This window comes from Bos grunniens, chromosome 3 (assembly GCF_055505025.1).
Source record: "Bos grunniens cultivar Pamir isolate PY7600 chromosome 3, Bosgru_T2T1.0, whole genome shotgun sequence".
Classification (NCBI taxonomy): domain Eukaryota; kingdom Metazoa; phylum Chordata; class Mammalia; order Artiodactyla; family Bovidae; genus Bos; species Bos grunniens.
Genome location: NC_141167.1, coordinates 72734303 through 72753770, shown reverse-complemented (window position 1 = coordinate 72753770; position 19468 = coordinate 72734303). Strand labels below are relative to the sequence as shown.

Sequence of the window (19468 nt, the reverse complement as noted above, 5' to 3'; positions counted from 1 at the left end):
TCTGGTGTTTTACAAAGAACTCTAGCTAGCAGCCTGGTAAATGTGTGCATAAGTGGATGGAAATCAGCACAAGGAGAATGCTATGAATAGTATTCTAACACTATGCACGATGGAGGTATTTCCTGTGAAAAACAGATCACTAGTGCCTCGCAAGGAGATGCACCCATGACTACATCAGAGCAGAATACGTCTTATATCCAGCAGGAGTGGGGATAAGTTTTGAGAAAGCGTTTCGTCATGACCTCATGAGGCGTGTTGTTGTTGCCCTTTATGGAGCTTGTCCTGTCACATGGGCTCTGTCTCAGGGCTGCCACTCAGGTATTTTTTACCGATTAAATCTGAAGCATGTGCTTGGCATAAAGGAAGAGATGAGGTGAGTTACCGGCCTGTGAAAAGGAGGGGAGTAGATGTTCTGAGATGGCTGGCTCTTTGGCATCTCAGAGCCTCAAGTCCTTAAGGACTGCTCAGAGTGAAATTTTTTTTTTTTAAGTTATAATGTTTTGAGAAAGATCTTTATTTGCTTTACACAGCTGTAAAAATTTTATATTATACATTGCATATGTGCGTGCTCAGTTGTGTCTTGACTCTTTGCGACCCCAAGGACTATAGCCCACTGAACTTCTATCCATGGAATTCTCCAGGCAAGAATACTGGAGTGGGTTGCCATTTCCTGTTCCATCAGTGTGGTTTTTGTTAAATGTATTACAGACTTTTGAAGTTGGCAACCTGGAGAGCGTGTATGGTCATAGTAGGCATTCAGCTATAACTTTCAGCTATGCCAGCACTCTGCGTTGTGTTTCTAGTCTTTGTGTCCAGTCTCCTCCCTAATCCAAAGGAGGTGGTATTGTCTCCACCTTGTACATGAGAAACCTAAAACTGAAAGTAAATTAAGTTGTCTGAGGCCACAGAGCAACGTTATAGCAGAGCAAGGACTTGAAGGGAAGGACTGACCTAGCTTGAAAGCCAATGAATAGTACTTTGTAAGAGAGATTCAGCATTAAGATATTTTGGTAAGCTAGCTTTACCCCTGAACCGAATGAAAGTTACTAGTGTTCATGTTCAATGTGCATTTCATCATTTAGAGACAATTCACAGGAAAAGATTTTAGCTGCTGTTTTAACTTTGCTATGTTTTAATACTAGGCGGGAATGTTAGCACCGGGTACCCGAAGAGACATCTACGATCAGAAGCTAACATTACAACCTGTGGACAACTCGACGATTTCCCTACAGATGGGTACCAACAAAGTCGCTTCCCAGAAAGGAATGAGTGTGTATGGGCTTGGGCGGCAAGTGTATGATCCCAAATACTGTGCTGCTCCCACAGAACCTGTCATTCACAACGGAAGCCAAGGAACAGGAACCAATGGGTCAGAAATCAGTGATAGTGATTATCAGGCAGAATACCCCGATGAATATCATGGCGAGTACCAAGATGACTACCCCAGAGATTACCAGTATGGTGACCAAGGCATTGATTATTAGATTCACAGAGGAGCTCAGTATTTAGCCCATTGTTTTTATTCAGTGAGAACCAAGCTAGCCTTGAGTAATTTTTATCTTGTCTTCCTAAAACACTATTATGCTTATTGTACCTAAAGGAACTATTGCCTTACATACATTCCTTTTACCTTTTTCTGCCTCTTCCCTAAATAGTTGCCTTTTAGTGCTGTGACAGTTAAATCCTACAGCATAACCAATAACTCACATATGAAGTAAAAAGGAATACTGTGAAAGGGGAGTACTCTTGTACAGTCAATTCTTTCATTAAAAATCTATGCATTTTTACAGTCCTCTACTTAAACTGGTATTTTCAAACAATAGGAAGCTTTTTTTTTTTTTTTTCCGGTTTAGTATCTTGTTTCTACATGGAAGACTAAACATGCTTATAGCTAAATGTGGTCTTTGCCAACTAAATTTAAGATGCAGCGTTTTAGAAATTTACATATCAATGTTTCTACAGTATTGTTTGCTAATTTTTAAATAAAGTCCTGATCAGTGTGCATTTGTGATTATATGTGTACTTATTTTTTACCTAAGGCGACGAGATCTTTTCTGAGTGGTGTTTCAAAAGGAGCATGTACAAAACTGGCCTGCAGACATCAAAGTCTGGGGGTGCCTTTGCTCTTCCTGTTTGTGCCAATGTATCGATGTAGAATTGCTCTGTTTTCTTCCACTGTATTTATTGCTGCATTTCTCAGCATAAACCTATCCCATTGTATTTTTTATAAATAAATATTTTTTTTGAACATTGATACGAGCCACAGGCTGATTATTTTTCTGGCTAACTTCAGATGGGTAGAGTCAGACTTCTTTTTTTTTTTAAGTATTCTTTCCCAGCTATTGTTACAAGGTACTTTAACATTTCTTTACTGAATCTACACACCATTACACTGGGACTGAATGCTCTAGACGAAGCTTAGAAAAATGAAGGGACCTGCCCATTGCACACAGGAAATGCCAGCCAGGATTCAAACTATCACTTGACCCTTTGCTTATCCCATTGTGCTTCAGCTGCCTCTACCTCATTCTAAAATCCAATTTGGAATAATCTTAAAATCATCTTGGGAAACATTAGGGATGGGGTAGGGTGATTTTATGTCATATTCTAGGATGAATAGATACTAAGAAACATCTGGATCAGGGATAGGACATGCTGTTTGATAACAGATGAGGATTTATAGCGTTAGCAAAACCTAACCTTTGGGTATGACATGGAGGAGGTCAAACATCTAAGTGTTATAATGATAAAAAAATCCAATCATGAAGAAGAGACAAGTGGTTAACATACTTGCGGATGTGTTCTCAGCCAAGTGATTTCCTCCGATAGCACTGGCTCTCTCAGGCCTTGGGGGTGAACCGTGCCTGCTTGTTTTTCGCTGAGGCAGATAATGAGGACATAGGGGTGTCTGCACCCACAAAACCAGCCCAGTTGACTTGCTCATCACACAACAACGACCAAGTTTTATGTTTTAGAGAAACTGCTCTGTAAATCCTTTTCTTAAAAGGAGATGAGTTCAGCTAATTCAATGGTGCTGTTTAAGAGAAAAGTCGTAATCTGCATCTGTTACAGGAGACCTGAGCCTGCACGGAGTTTTCTGCCCTGCGTGAAGAGGGGTTTAGGGAAACATATTCACTGTTTGTCCTGCCAAATAAGCCAGACTGGCTGTCCTTTTAGGAGAGTGGGTAATTCTGTTCACCTGTTCATCTAGTTGAAGCAAGGCTGCCAATTAACATGTTAGATGTTTCTATTTGTTTAAAGCTTTAAAAAGGAAAAACATGGCACCCCACTCCAGTACTCTTGCCTAGAAAATCCCATGGACGGAGGAGCCTGGTAGGCTGCAGTCCATGGGGTCGCAAAGAGTCGGACAGGACTGAGCGACTTCACTTTGACTTTCATGCACTGGAGAAGGAAATGGCAACCCACTCCAGTGTTCCTGCCTGGAGAATCCCAGGGACAGGGGAGCCTGGTGGGCTGCCGTCTATGGGGTTGCAGAGTTGGACACGACTGAAGCGACTTAGCAGCAGCAGCCCAAGGACTCCCCTGCCCCCATTTCTCTGACCCACCACTGAATCTAAACCTGGGAATGGGGTCCAGGCAGAAGAACTTGAAATCTTCCTCTAGGCAGTTCTCAGGTGGGGCCGTGCTTGAAAACCACTTATGCAGAACGTTTGCTCATTTCTATGAGGTAGCCTTGTACTTTGAACAAAATTTAACTTCACATCTGATTAAGCTTGTGCCTATTCTATGCCATGCCCATCAGGTGGTACTTCCAGTTATACTTTTGGTTTTAATTGTCCCTAAATTGAAGAATTGTACTTTGAAAAGCTGTAACATAAATAGCTCATTTCCAGGAGTGGAGGATTAGGAAAAAGTTCTCTGTAGTAGGGCAATATTCCAGAGATTTCTGCTAAGGTTTATTGATTGTGAGTGAGGAAGTCCTTTTCAGGGTGCCCTGAAATGAGTTTTTACATAATGTGCTTTTTTTTTTAATTGACCGCATAAACAAGGTCTTAAAAGATTTTTCAGTCTCATTTGGTACAAAAAGGTTGCATACTTTTTCTCTGGTTCTAGTACTGTAACGTGGTCAAACAATGGGGACAAAAACAGTGGCGAAGAACTGGGACCACAATGGGACCGCACTGGGCCTTATCGTTTATTCTGCGCACGGCTCTTAGGAGAAGGAAACTTTCAGGTACGAATACCTGACGGGCACTTGTCTCACAATGGCCGGAGTTCTGTTCCCTCTTCGCTTGTTAATGAGTTCTTGTTTCTCTGTGCCCTTGTGTTTAATTTGTTGATCCTTTTTACAAAATTCTGAAAAATAAAAGAATGAGTTAGACCAGTGTTCTGTGTCCACACTGATTGGCAGTCATTTACTTGGCCATATCATTTTGGGAATTTAATCCTTAAAGTTTTCCCTGTTGAACTAAGATATCTTGGGGGGTAGATTTCAAAGTGGGTTTTTAATCAAAAAAGTGTAAATTGTAGAGACCTAGTTAACTTCCTAATACCATAAGAACCATAAGAAACATGTTCTTTGGAATACATACCAAATATGTTAAAGTGTTATTGTATTTTTATGTTCTTTTGGGAGAAGGATACATAGAAGTGTTTTTAAACTTCAGTGCCTGGTTGGACTAAGGAGTGCTTTGCATTCTCTATTTCAAAGCAGAAGGGCCTTAATGCCTAGATTTTATGGTAATCAAGTGAAAGAAAATTGTTAAAATGTTACTTGACAGAGACAAGGGAAAGAGATGAGAAGATTCATTCAGCTGTTAAAATATCCCTGTCTACACAGGATAAGGCAAATATGCAACAACTGTGTTGCAAAAGCTGTTGGGAACAGCTGCCTGCTATTTCCAGATAGGGTGGGGGCTCTACTGAGGGTGTGGCTTTTCTCAGCCTTGTGCCCTGGTTAACAAAGGGCCTCACAATCAGAGGTCTGTCAATAGTGGCCTTGAAGGTGACTGGTCTCCACGGGAGTGGGCGTTCCCTAAAATACAACTGGTATGACATGGTATTTGGGGATGCAAAATGCCTTAGAAAAAAGATCAACTGTGAAAGCTCCGGACCACACAACAGGCCAAAATAAGCCATTAAGACCATTAGGGACTTGGATGGCTACTGCACCCAAAATACCTCCTACCCTGGGTCATTTACTAAGTGTTAATCGTTCAGCTTCACTTTTCTCCAAGAAGGTTTCAATAAGGGAGGTGGGATCAGCCTCAGAAAATACAAGGCAAATCTCACTCTCAGGACACTTGGGTCTTGTGGTAGAAGCTCACAGAGCCTGCCTACCCAGGAGAGAAAATAAGCTGGGTGCCAGCCTCCTTTATGTGTGAGTCTTCAACACTTTTGAGATTATGAGGATGGAGGTTGAAAAAGGAAATGAGATGTTTACTTACCAAAAACTCTTGGTCCATAAAGTAGGGCTTTTCTGAGGATCCATCATTTGTTTCCAGGTCAACAGCAAAACACAGGAAAAGTGCATCCAGCACAGTTTCAAACACAGATAAAAAACTGTGGGCTACTAAGTAGGCAAAAAAAGCGACCAAGAGCAGTGGGACTGCCCACACCTGAAGCACACGGTGGTAGTTAAATGCCATCAGTCCTCCAAAAACTGTGAAACACACCACCAACACCTGTCCAAAACAAGAGTTTGTTGAAAATGTCTATAAATTAGTTAGGATATTGTAGAAAAGATTTTTGTCAGGTATAAGTAATAGTTTCATATATGTGCATATGTGGGGGTGTATATGCCTTACTATAATGAGTACTTGTCAGAAAACTGGATACAGTAATATATGAAGAAAAAATGAAAAGCTATGATGATACCAAAAGAAAACCCAGTTAATCTGGAGAATGGGAAGAGTATATATACTTTCATTTTATCTATGCCTAATTTTTTTATTTATGTAGATGTAATGGTACCTCAGGGCTTCCCTGGTGGCTCAGTGGTAAAGAATCCATCTGCCATTGCAGGAGATGCACGTTTGATTCCTGGGTCGGGAAGATCCCCTGGAGAAGGAAATGGCCACCCACTCCAGTATTCTGGCCTGCAGAATTCCCATGGACAGAGGAGCCTGGCAGGCCACAGTCCATGGGGTCACAAAAAAGTCGGACTCAACTGAGCAACAAAGCAATGGTACCTCACAAAATTTTTTGTCTGTTTTTTCTTTTACTAAAAACTACAACAAGCATCTTCATTAGAACAGTTTTTTTTATACATCCTTATTTTTAAAAACAATGATGCATCAATCCATTGAGTGGATGTACTGCAGTTAAACATGTGATTGCTTTTATCCTGGGGATTAAAGTGGATGGGCTTTCCAGTGCTGCTGTAGGGATAATAGGATAATAGGCTTTTGCTATATGTAATTACTATATTTCCAGGAAATGATTATAGGCCATGAGGAACCTAATTCTTTACCAGACAAAATGGAACCCCCCAGAGCCCTCATCGTGCTTGGATATCCATAAAGATGGATGTGAATCTGCATGCCACTTCATTCAAAAAAAAAAAACCATCAGTAATTATGTGTTCCTTTTGAGAAATACAAGAAAATGAATTACTGCCTAAAATAAAACACAAGTCTGTTATAAAAATGAAACCTCTTAATAAAAATTTTTTGAAGTAGTTATTACAAAATGTATCACCCACAACCCTACCAAGCTAATGTAAACAATATTATCCATTTAGATATAACTACAACTTGGATTATTAGGCTGTTTTAAAAGGCATAATCAGTTTGTGCTTCTAGAGCTACTGTCACACGAAAAGTCTCTGGGACCCAGCTGTGCCTTAAAATATATGTGCAATTAGCACACATCTGTGCAATCCAAGCGTGTTCTAACTCGTTCCTGACGGCATCATGACAGTGACGCCCTGGAGACATACACCAAATGCCGCCGGAGCACACAGTGCTAAACAAGGAGTCATGAGTCCCCGTATTTGACACTGGCGCAAGTGGAGACTAGAGCTTGTTCTCTCTGGGGCTCCGTGAAAGCCACCGGCATTCGTGTCCTGTGAGGAGGCATGGCTGGAGGAAGCAAGGACGTCTAGCTTAGAAAAGTGAAGATGTGGAAGGAGGGTCTGTGAAATTGTCTGTGAAATTTCAAGAATTTGAAAGGCAGTCCGGTGGAAGCAGGATGAAGCAAACTGAGGTGTGCAGAATGAAGCCCAGTGAGTGACAACTCCACGGAGAGAGACACCAGCCAGTATAAAGAACCTTCAACCTGAGGCACGGTTAAGAAGGGGCTGGAGTACTGCTACTTCAGGGACTCTAACCTACAACCCGGAAAGGGGATGTTATTTTTAGTTCGTAGGTAGGAAAAATGAGGTTTTCACAAGATGACATACAACTCCTTAGAAAAAGATGACAGCAGGAATGCAACTGGCTCCATCTGAGATATCAATAATTCTGTATATTTAGGAAATTAATGCTCTTAATAATGTAGACATTTCATCAGGTTTTAACACTATGCCCATACATTTTTTAAAAAATATTTATTCATTTATATTTATTTGGCTCTTCTGGGTCTTAGTTGTAGCATGTGGGATTTAGTTTCCTAACCAGGGATTGAGCTCAGGCCTCCTTCATTGGGAGCATGGAGTCGTAGCCACTGGACCACCAGGAAGTTCCAATTTTCATATTTTTATGACAACCCCTATAAAACATTCATTCTCTGAAGTCATAGAGTCTTCATTCTATGAAAAAGTGGGATCACAATGGTAGAGTAGATCATTGCTAAGAATAAAACCAAGATTTGAATCCTGACTCAACCTACTGTGGAATCCTAGCCAAATTATTAAGCACTAGTTTCTTCACCTGTGAAACAGAGATGCTTCACAGGATTGGTGATTAAATGAGAGGATGAGGCCCAGCACGGAGTAAATTTTTTGCTTAGGAAACAGTTCTCTGTCAAAGTCTTGTTGTATGGTTTAATTTTTGGATCCCAAGTTACTTTATTATTTTAGTTAAGACATCCTACCTTTCCTAGAAAAATTATGAAGTCTCCAAAGCAGTTAACAGATGTAAAATGACTTGAATTCTTGGATAAGAGTTTGAGTGCATCTTTTGCTGATGTACAAAAATCTGTCCCATTAATGGCAGTTGTAGTGTATGCATTCTGAAATAAAAGACAATGGTTAAAAACATGATGAGTTTTACTGTTTTAAAGATAATACAATGCCAGTACAGAATATTTGCAAAATAGTTACTATAAACCCACTATCTCTACCCATAAAAGTCATTTCAAAGTCCCTTTCAGTCTCTGGAATATATGCACATACATTTTCACATAATTGTAGTAAATGGAAAAGAAATATTTCTGGTCAATACAATGGGTTAAATGACCAGTACTGCATAACTATCTTAATACACAGCAGAGTTTGAGGCCAAAGAAGTTTAGGTACTAGAAACAAAGCAGACCCTACCTAATGGTGACCACTGAACCACAAAGACTCAAGGGGCAGGGAATCAGTAAGGGCTTTAGGAGTGAGGGGCTGGGGGTTGGACCCCTTGTGGGTAAGAAACTGCTCAGGCCCATGCCAGGAAACTGAACTGTACAATCACAGAATTTATACTCAGTCATTCAAGGAAATTGGTCAAGAACTGCAACTTCCGCCTGGGAGCCCTGAAATGACTAGGGTCTGGGCAGAGGCAGAGGAAACCATATCCCCCAGGGCAGGGAGTGGTGGAGCCCCACAGATAACCCTACTTGAAGAAGTTGAAGTGTTCGTAGGAAAAATTTACAGGAGACTCAAGGAAATGAACAGAGCATCAACCAAGAGAATCTGCACCTTGAGAACAATCTGAAATAAAGCATTTGAAGAAGTATGTTTAAGATGTTAAGACGATGAGAGAAGGAAGAGTGACCATAAAGAATGAACAGCATGATATGAAAAATGAAGAGGAAATGGAACAGAAATTCTAGAAGTGAAAAGATATACAATTTAAATGGTACAGTGTCATCGTTATATATCTGACTTACTTTACATAGGAAATAAGCATCTTCATGTTGCTCCCTGACTTTTATTATTCCAATTTTTAATAAATACATATTGTATCAGGAGTGTGTATATGCATGCACATATGTAGCTAGGACATATTTAAACTATTTCAAATATTTGCTATTATAAATAACTATGTAATAAACATCTTAATTTCATGATTTTGGATCATTGTTTAAGGATAAATTTCCAGAAATGGGATTACTAAATCGAAGAGGACAAGTGGGTGTATGTGTTCATATGAGATTTCTTGGGCCATTTTTCCAAAATACCTTTTCCTTATAACTATATGATAACTTCAAAGCCATCTATTTACATTTCCCCTGAAATCTTTAAAATGCTACTTGCACTGTCAGTTTACAATAATTTATAATCTCTCTTGGAAAATACACTGGAATGCTACCTGCTTCGGTTTTGCCTTTCCTTTTGGCTTAAAGGATGAAAGTTTTATTTCATGACATAAAGCTAATCCTTTCATACACCCATTCAAAAACACTGTAAAGAAACCAACTTGGAGTCTACTGCAGTAATCCAGCTCCCAGTGGTGCACGTCTTAATCAGAGCGAGTTACAGAGGAGAAGGGGAGTAAGGCCATAGAATTATCTTTTATTTTTTGGCTATGTACACATTGCTATATTTAAAATGGACAAGCAACAAAGACTCACTGTATAGCATATGGAACTCCATTCAATATTATGTAACAACCCAAATGGGAAAAGATTTGAAACAGAATAAGTCCATGTACATGCACAACAGAATCACCTTGCTGCACACCTGAAACCTAACTCACCCTCTCTTGGTAATTCCCTCTTCCCCACGGTCAACTAGAAAGGAATATTTGGTTCTCAAAGATGAAAGATTGGGTATTCACCTCCCCAGGGAGGGCACCCTGCCTGCCTCAGCAGGATATTCTCCGTCAGATGTCAGATGAGGTCCCTGCAGAAGTGCCTTAATGGTATTCCACAAGAACTTTGGATTTCCGACTTACAACGAATGCATGTAAAATTCACTTTTAAAATCTCAAACTGGCTGTTGGCAGACTTAAGTCCACTAGTTTGAGGACTTAAGTCTTGAGAAGTGATGTGAAAACTCATTGCTTATTATCTGATTAAGCATCTTTGATCATCTAAGGTTCTCAGAGCCCTCACCACCAACTCAACGTCCTGAAGACATATGTGCAGGGCAAGTAGGTAAATGACGGAATCAGTCTTTTACAGACTGAAAACCAAGGTCAAGGGCATTGTCCCAAGTGCTCTGGAAAATCAGGGAGCTTTTTTTTTTCATTCTAACTTTCTGGGTATGACACTATCAAAAGGCTATTTAAAAGCATGGTGCTTAAGGTAAGCACAGGCCCCGTTGGCAGGTAATCTCTGGGTTCAAGTCCCAGAGTCTTCACCACTGACTGGCTGTCAGTTTTGGTTGATTTACCCCCTTGTCAGACTTCAGTGTCCTGATCTATAAAATGAATTATAGCACCTACTGCAAAAGGACATTGGGAGGATTAAAGAACATTTTCCCTATAAAGCATTTAGCAAAGCACAGGCACATAGAAAGCATGTAATAGAGGGTGGTTATTTCCCTCCAGACCTCACCAATGATGATCTCATTTACAACTGGGAAACACAGAGGCCATTCTTTAAGCACTGAGGAGGTGCGGAAAGGACTGGCGGTTTTTTCCTCTGTAGGCTTTAATCCCTCACGTTCGCAGGGACCCAGGAGAGGCAGGACCTGCTTCCCAGGTGACACCCCAGGTCCCCACGTGATCTTGCTCAGCAGCAGGGCCACATGCCACTCGGCCTCTTTCTTTGGGTTCTGTCCCCAGCCCCCACCCCTCCACGTCTCCTCTTAAACTGCGGTCCTTGGTGGTCTCCCTGTTTCAGGCTGGGTATACAATTTCTGTGAAGATTTCCTTTTCCTACAGATCACAACCTCATAGTCAGTTTAGCACCACTGCTCATAAGCAATAAAAATAGATTTTATTTCTTGGCTAAAATAATTAAGTGTTAAAATGGTACTTTCTCACACATGTGTTGACTCCACAGATCTTGGGGGCCCGTAACCATTTATCTTTTCTTTAATGTTTCATGCTCCATGAAAGAGAGCATTAAAACCACTCTGACAGGGAAATTATATATATGCCTTCCTGCCGCTACTGCACCGCTAGCATTTTACCACAAGGTTCAACCCTGCGTGCTGCAGAGAGACCTAGAATTAATGTCTGAATGAGGAGCTGGGGGAGGGAAGAATCACTCACGACACAGGATATGGATCGAACATTCCTGCAGTTTCAGCATTAGCTAACTTATTCTGAGGAGAAGTGCTTCCTTGTCAGGCAGCTGGAAGATGGACGGCAGTAAGTGTCCAGTGCTGTAAGTCTGGGCGTGGAGCACTGGCATCTTCCTGGGATGACAGAACGCTAAAGTGATCTGCAGACCCTAACACCACATTAGGAAAGAATTGATATGATAAGGAACTGAGAATAGATTGTGTTGGTGGTCAAGATTAATCATGGGATCCTGAAACAAGAAAAAAGGAGGTAGCCGCACCGGGCTTTTATTACCAGACAAAATTCAGTGTGCATGTTTCTTTAGCATGACTGAACAAGTGGACATATCTATGCCTTGAGATGGAACCCACGAAAACACAAAATCGATACAAGGCAGGTTTACCCACTTGACACCTCAACACTAGGTCCTATTGTCACTCTCTTGCCTGGGACTGAGGACTCCCTGCAGGTACAGGTGGATCAGCTTTCAGACTCTTGGACGGTCTGCCAGGGTCTGTCACAAGCTGCAGGGGAGGGTGTGTGGGGGGGCTTGTATGGCTGGGAGGACTCGTGAATTATGAGCTACAACTCAAGCTCCAGGGAGAGAGCAGCATAGTGGAGTGGAAACCCAGCCGGGGGTCAGGGGAGGAGGGCTCATGGGGGAGGGGAAGGGATGGAAGATGTCATAGAACTGGCATTGGGCTGGCTTCCTGCAGGGAACGGGGGTAGATGGGGCCAAGGCGGCAGCAGGAGACAGTGAAGTGAGACTCAGGGGTCAAGCAGAGAAGTGTGGTGGGACTCCCCCAGACCCGGACTTCAGCGGGGCTGAAACATCATGCTGTGTAGCAAGGGGGATGACAGGAAGGCACAGTCTGTGCTTCTGGAAGCTCCCCCAGGCTGCCCCGTGAAGGCTCAGGGCAGATCTCTTCTCACCGTCTTCTGTTGAGCCAGAAAGTCCTGCACCTCCCAAAGCTCATTCTCACCAAAGCCTTTGGGGCCCCCCCAGACACCTCCACTGTGCCTCATGGGCTCTGCTTGAGTTGTACCTAATGCCCACTTGTTAGGGGAAGCACACTGATTGAAACCGCCCACCCTGGCCAGGCACCATAGTAACCATTTGCACGAGTTGTTTTATGACAGGAGGTCCTGTCCTTTTGAACAAAAGGATACACCAACATGTCCAACCACCTCCCAGAATCCTCTCTGGTATCCATCTTGGCTGAACAAGGCGTGTACCTTGTTCACACGTGCAAGACACATGTCCAACCACCTCCCAGAATCCTCTCTGGTATCCACCTTGGCTGAACAAGGCGTGTACCTTGTTCACGTGTGCAAGACACCACATGTCTGACCACCTCCCAGAATCCTTCTCTCTGGCATCCAACTTGGCTGAACAAGGCATGTACCACCAGGAAGGACTCTGAGTCAGAATGGTTGGCTAAAGACAACCCAGAAACTAAGCCCATCACCGTAAAACCCGAGACTGCAAGCCATGTGACAGAGCTGCTCTCCTGGGTTCCCTTACCCTCCTGCTCTCCGCCCGGGCACCCTTTCCCAATAAAATCCCTTGCTTTGTCAGCACATGTGTCTCCTTGGACAATTCATTTCCGAGTGTTAGACAAGAGCCCAGTTTCAGGCCCTGGAACTGAGCACATTGGTATCATTAGCTATCAGAAGCCAGGGGCCAGATTCCCCCAAAAAGAACTCTTCTGTGGGAAGAAAATAAGAGTATGAGGAATTAAACTCATGCCAGGTACTCTACTCCCCTATACCCCACTTCAAGAGATGCCTTAGGGATATGTCTGCTTGCCAGAAACCTGGAAGCAGCTTCCTAATTTGTTCCTGTGGCCTTTTTTTTTGTTTTGCTATCAGTAGGCAGGTGTGCAACTTCTGTGTGTAAATAAATAATTGAAAATGGCAAGCACTCACGGAATACATACTATGTGCTAGACCTTGTTCTATATTCCCCTGAAAACATTTAATCCTCTTAACAACCACAAGTGGATGATGAGAACTAGAGCGCAGAGATGTTGGGTAGCATACCCCCGACACAGGCATGCAACCAACATTGCGTCACTTACAAGAAATGGACCTCTGACTCATTCAGGCCCATCAGGAAAACATTTACTTTGAGCTATACTTTGTGCTTCCTTCCAAAAGATTCAAAATAATAAAGTGGTGCTCTCAGGAGACGTATCATTAAAAAGACCCAAGGATGTGGCAGGATGGGTTAGTAGAAAGAGGCTGGGTTCCTGTTAACGCTGCCCCCACAGACTGGCTCAACAGCCCCACTGAGTAATGTCACTTCACACTAACACCCGCTCTCAGGTTCTCGCTAGAGATGCTTCATGTTTGTGCAGTACTTCAGAGTGAACCAGGCACCCTCCTGCTATCATCTTACTTGATGTGCTTCTCACCTCAACTCAGTGAAATAATCACCATGGGTACATTATTCCCATTTCACAGAGAATTCTTATTTTTTGAAGAGAAAGGAAAGAGATTAAAGTGTAATTTTAGGCAACAGAAAAGTTGGATTATTTCTTTGATTTACTCTGAGAGTTGTCCAAGAATGTTAATTGCAGCTTTTACACAGAAAGCATATTTTCCCTCCTTAACTCAAGCCGGAAGCCAGCCCAGTCCACTCCACGTCCTTCATCAGCGAAGGGCAGCTATTAGTCCACCTATGAAACTGAAGCGGGCCCTTCTTCTGGTGGCGGAACTGTGAACCCGAGCTTCTGTTGACTCTTCAGAAAGGTAAACAGTTTCCCTCTGCACAGGAGGAAAGGCGTTTGCCAAAAGCCCTGCCGTGAATAGTCAGCTTTATTTCTGGAGTGCCTTCCTCACAAAATCCTGATATTTATTAACTCAAAATAAAACAAGAACTATGAAAACAAACCTGAGACACTGGATGATGAATAAATAACACTGGTGTTCATACTTTCCTAGGGACTGAAAGAAATACAGTGAAATCTGTGCCCAGAGCCATCCTGGTACATCCAGGGGTCTTTTCTGGTAAGACTTGCAGGAACCATCACCAGCGACTTTCATCTCAGCTCCGTTTTTACCACAAACACATGCTGAGGAAGAAGGGGCACAGCCTCCAGGCCTGGCATCTGCCGCTTGGATCCAAGAGTTCACCGCTCACCAGTTACCCAAGTCCAGGGAGAAGGGGAGTGGGGAAACCTGCCAGACCCTTCGGGGTTGGGATCGGGAGGCGGGAGAGGAAGAAACTTGCCTTGGCTGGGGCCTGATACTGCCAGTAAAGCTGGGTGCTAGTATTCTTGCCTGGAGAATTCCGTGGACAGAGGAGCCTGGCGGGCTATAGTCTGTGGGGTTGCAAAGAGTCGGACACAACTGAGCAACTAACACACACACACACACACACACACAGGCAGTGTGGTCCTGTTTGCTCCTTTAAAATGCATTTTCCTTTTGCTTATTTAGAAGAATGGCTCTATCATTTCCATGCTCGTCTTTAAAAAAGATCAATCAACATAGAGACAAACAAGAAAGCAAGAAAAAGTTACTCTGACCCCTCCCCTCAGAAATAACCCTTGCTAATATCACGTGGACTTCACCCCAGTGTTTCCCCACAAAGCTACACAGCAGGGAGACAGACAGAAAAGAGGATGGATGGGCAGGGAAGCATGGGTCCTAAAACTGGAAACAAAAAGTACTGTAAAATGAAAGCACGAATGTGAATTCGACTTCAACAAAACGAAACTGAAACTGGACTATTTGAATGTCAGACAAACGTATCTTCACACACAAGACTTCGGTTTCTAACAAAAAACAATCTTTCTAAAATTATTGTGAAAAACGTTAAGAGGTTAGAGTGCTTATTTTTTAACACCATGGCTTAAGTTTCAGCAGCACAGATGGTGAAAGATGAATCCTCCCCCGTTTTTTCCCTGCCTCCCGAGTTTAGTGTGTTTCGTTATTGCCGTGACTTTATCAGAAGTTTGAACACATACAGCTTCTTCCATAGTGACGGTCTTAGTTACTGAGTGGCATGTACGCAGCGCAGCCACTGTCTCTGCTGCGTGACACTCAGCTCTGGGCCAGCTGCTCTGACTCTGTCGGGCAGGGCACGGAGTAGGGGGTGGGGGGAGGCCCGCAGCTGAAACGCCCTCTCTGTGAGGCTTTATGCACACTGAATGCATAAAGGAAGATGCTTTCTGCAAACCAAGAATGGCCTCCAAATAATGCTTCATCCAAAGTCAAATTCAATTCATTGGTACATTTGTTCCTTCAGTAGAATGTTAGGATTAAAAGGTTATCCCAGACGCCACCCTGGAAAACCCTCTCATTTAACTAATGAGGAAGCAGAAGTCTCAAGAGGCTAAATGACCAGGCAGAGGTGATAAAAAATGGACACGAATCGGATATTCACAGTCATGCCCTCTCCTCTCCTCAAATCCAGAAAAAGCCTAGTCAGGCCCTGCATCTTGCCGAACTTGGCCATCACTGATATGCTAGCAGAGTTCTGCGCCCCTCCAGGGAACCCGCCAGGACAAGGATGCAGTGCTCAGTGGTGAGCAGGCCCTGGATACAGGGCTGCACAGGAGCGCCACCTGCCTCCCCCAGGCCCTTTCAGAGGGCTCTCCCCGCGTCAACCTCATCTGACCTGGAAATCATTGGTGGTTGAAAAGAGGGAGGCAAAGGCAGGCCTGGGTGTCCATATGGCAAAATTAAAGTTGTGGATCTGTGCAAAGGGAAATACAGGGGATGGGAAATGCTCTTACTATTTTTTGACTTTAGGCTTTATTAGAAAGAAGACTAAATGGATTGGCTGTCTCTGGTGAGTGAAGACCATTGATTTCCTCCTCCTTACTCTTACCTTTGACAGGCAGCTCGGTGAAGCCAGTAGGGCTACAGACTTGAAGTCATAGGATCCCCACATAGCAGCTAGCACCCTGGGTAAGCTCTTCAGCCTCTGGCCTCAGCTTCCTCATTTGTACAGTGGCAGTAACGCCTGCACGGTGTCCTTGAGAGGACAAACTTAGACCATGTATGTAAATGTTTACCAGGGTGCCTGACAGACCATAAAAACTCAATAAATGGCTTCTTAGGTGGCACAGTGGTAACGAATCTGCCTGCCAATGCAGGAGACACAAAAGACACAGGTTCGATCCCTGGGTTGGGAAGATCCCCTGGAGGAGGAAACGGCAACCCACTCCAGCATTCTTGCCTGGAGAATCCCATGGATAGAGGAGCCTGGCGGACTATACCATGGGGCTGCAAAGAGTTAGACATGACTGAGCAACTGTCTGAGCTGAAATGGCTATGTTTTTCACAGACTCAAGAAGATTGGTTCTTAAGAGAATGTCAAACATCTCTGATTTGAAGCTCAGGCCTGAGGAAATGGCAAGAGGGAGATGGGGAAAATGAATGGGAATGTTTACATGTTTTCATAGATTGCACATATGGGGGGAATAATTTCTAAGTCAGGTGCTTGTCCCTTCATGAACATGCTGTTGATGGGAGTGGGGCGGGCAAAGCAACAGTTGACCTATGAGGCCTGCTGACAGAGAGCCTGGTAATCGATTGAGAGGTTGCTGGGGGTAATCACTGCTCTGTGCATGGCGTGGCCCAGCATGCAATGGAAACTCTCTTATAAGAAAAATGCATCTGTTTAAAGACACTGGCTGTTATAACAGATCTCTTCTTCCTGAAGCTCCAAAGACTACTTGCTCTTCCATTCTGGCCTCCTCTAACCACCAGCACTTCTGCTCAGAAAGCAGATTGCCTTGCAGTCAGTCCTAGGTGCTGTCAGGGCAGCTCCAACAAGCGAGGGCACCTCTTATGAGCTTGCATTTTTCTTTATTGTCTCCCTGATATCCCTAGCAGATGCTCTAGGCTGTGTGACGGCAGCACAAACCAGGGCTGGTGCTGAGAAAGCACGGGCTCATCCTTCCATCCAAAGACAAGTATGGAGGGTGTGCCTCTGCTGGCTCAGGGCTGGGCACCGGGCACTGAGCCAGGCTGACAGGTTTGTGTTCTTGGACCTCATGAAGTTTGTTTATTGCTGTCTTGATGGAGGCAAGATGTTGGCAGGGCCAACAGTCCCTGAGGGCCCTTCTTGCCCCCACCAAGATGCTTCCTGATGAAGTCATCCAGCCTCAGCTGTCTCACTCCTTGGATGAATGCAAGTCTAGCAAATGCTTCTCCCTGCCCCACCCCTGTGCCAGCTGAGGTCTTCTGGAAAAGACAAAAGGAGGGAGAAGACAAAACTTGAAGAACTTCAAAGACTGGATCCACTTGACAAAACTTTAAGGAATTTTCTAGCCCTGCCTAGATAAAAATGCTAACTGTGCCAAAATGCTCTTAGTCACTTCCTCTCCTATTTTTCTGAAATGTTGGTAGAGATGAAACCTTAAATGGAAGGAGGACTGTCTAGTGGTCCCCAATGTGTGTGATGGTTCACTCTGTTCTCGACTTCTGTTTCTCTTCCTGCATCTGTTTTCTTGTTTTTGGTCTCTCTGTCTGCTTCATTCCCACAGGACTCAATCTGTGGCTCATTCCCGCAGGTGAGGGGAGGGAGCTGAGGGTAGGATACTAAGAAGACACTCAGCGTAAAATTCTTACTGGCTTTTGATTTCCAAAATTTTAGCTCTCTAAACCTTTCCTACCAGTGAAGAAGGTGAAGGAAGGGGGTTCCCAACATGACCCCAGTGTCTGGGAACAAAAGGTGGTCGTGGTCTTCCTCTATCCCCCAGTTAGAAAATGAGACCCCTCCTTGAACTGGGAAAGGAGAGGGAGAGATCTGTGGGTTCCAAACACATGTCCAGGTCTGCTTTTTTTCTTTTTAACAGAGCATGGAGAAGTGGCAGGACTCTAAATGGAAGTGTCCATTCCTAGGTCTGGGTTTGCTGGGCGGGAGGGGGTTTCAGAGACCTGCGGCTTTCGGAACTAAAATCAGAACAATCTCAGGCAAAGCAAGAGAGTTGGTTACCCTACCCACAGGCACATCTAGGCAGACAGGGCCATAAATGGCCTTCCAGAAGACTCCTGCTTCCCCAGCAGGGCCTGAAGGAGCCATGAGTATAGGAGGATGGACGAATCAAGGGCAAACTGTGTGTACTAATGCCCGGGGCTACGTGATACTTTGTATAACCCCATGGAGGGATAGCCCAAGAATAACGGATTAACTTTCTGCCAGTTCAGTGGAATGGGAGTTCACAGCCAGAAATTAGGTTGAGAGTCATGATATAATATTTCTTGCACATCTGAGATTGTGGTTGTGGTTCATCTTTGACTGTGTGGAAGTCAGTCAAAGTTGAGACTCACATGGTGGCAGCGGCAGCCCAGAACACCGTCAGGCTCTAGCTTGTAGCAGAATGTGAAATCAGTACCTGCCACATCAAAGTGGCTGTTACTCCCTCCACCACTGTGACTCACACCACCTTCCTTTTAAAAAAAAAAAAAAATTTATGAATGCATTCTCTAGTCTCTGGCCAACAATCAACACCTTCTCCCAACAAGCCTAATGCCTAAGACAAAAACAGTTGGGGAGCGACAGCTGAAGACCATATTCAGTCCCTTAGAAGGGTCTGGCAGTGAGGAGGAGAGGGCGTGGTTTCAGAGGTGAGCAGTCTGAGCCTTGGACAACAACTCTGTTCCAGAAGCAGATGCAGATAAAGAGAAATGACATGAAGACACCTGCTCTCCATCATAAGGAAGATTAGATTTGAGGTAGGAGCTAGTTGATGGTTTAATTTCATTTCCCACACTAAATGAATTTGGGAAATGTCAAAGCTAATCTATAATCTTTCCGTTTAAGCACTTGGATAATGTTGCAAACTTGGACTGTGGAAGTTCTATCTTCCATCTGAACCATCCCCCTGCCCGGCCCCCACCCGGGCCACCACCACAGATGATGACCCAGCCTCAGTTGTAAGTGTGGTGCCCACCACAGGCACTAGACTGCGGGTGTGAGGAACACAGGAGGAGTCAACGGGCGACTGCCTCCACCTCAGGTCACACACTGTTCCCTGGAGCTCAGTGTTTTCATGGGTCACCTGCTTCCTTATTTATAGGAAAACTGGATTTTGCTGACTCAAAAGTCAGTTTCCATAGATCAAAGTTAAAACCACAGGCCATCTCCCTCAGCATATTTGCAGCATACCTAGAACATGCCATGATGGGAGGGGACAAAGAACAATAAGGCAACATGTCCTGAGAGT

General features: G+C 43.8%; 2 protein-coding genes across 27 annotated transcripts in view; one reads left to right on the top strand and one right to left on the bottom strand.

Annotated features, from left to right (window-relative positions):
* Positions 1-2254, top strand: part of CNN3 (calponin 3) — a 30397-nt gene extending 28143 nt beyond the window's left edge. The window contains exon 7 of the mRNA XM_086391345.1: positions 1143-2254. Coding sequence (XP_086247471.1) covers positions 1143-1484 — 342 coding nt within the window. The 3' untranslated portion in view covers positions 1485-2254. The remainder of the gene's footprint in view (positions 1-1142) is intronic.
* A 1889-nt stretch (positions 2255-4143) lies between these two features.
* Positions 4144-19468, bottom strand: part of SLC44A3 (solute carrier family 44 member 3) — an 87008-nt gene continuing 71683 nt past the window's right edge. For all 26 annotated transcript variants that reach the window (XM_086391328.1, XM_086391316.1, XM_086391322.1 and 23 more), the window contains 3 exons: positions 7996-8133; positions 5409-5645; positions 4144-4317 (listed from right to left, as the gene is read on the bottom strand). In XM_086391328.1, coding sequence (XP_086247454.1) covers positions 4222-4317; positions 5409-5645; positions 7996-8133 — 471 coding nt within the window. In that variant the 3' untranslated portion in view covers positions 4144-4221. The remainder of the gene's footprint in view (positions 4318-5408; positions 5646-7995; positions 8134-19468) is intronic.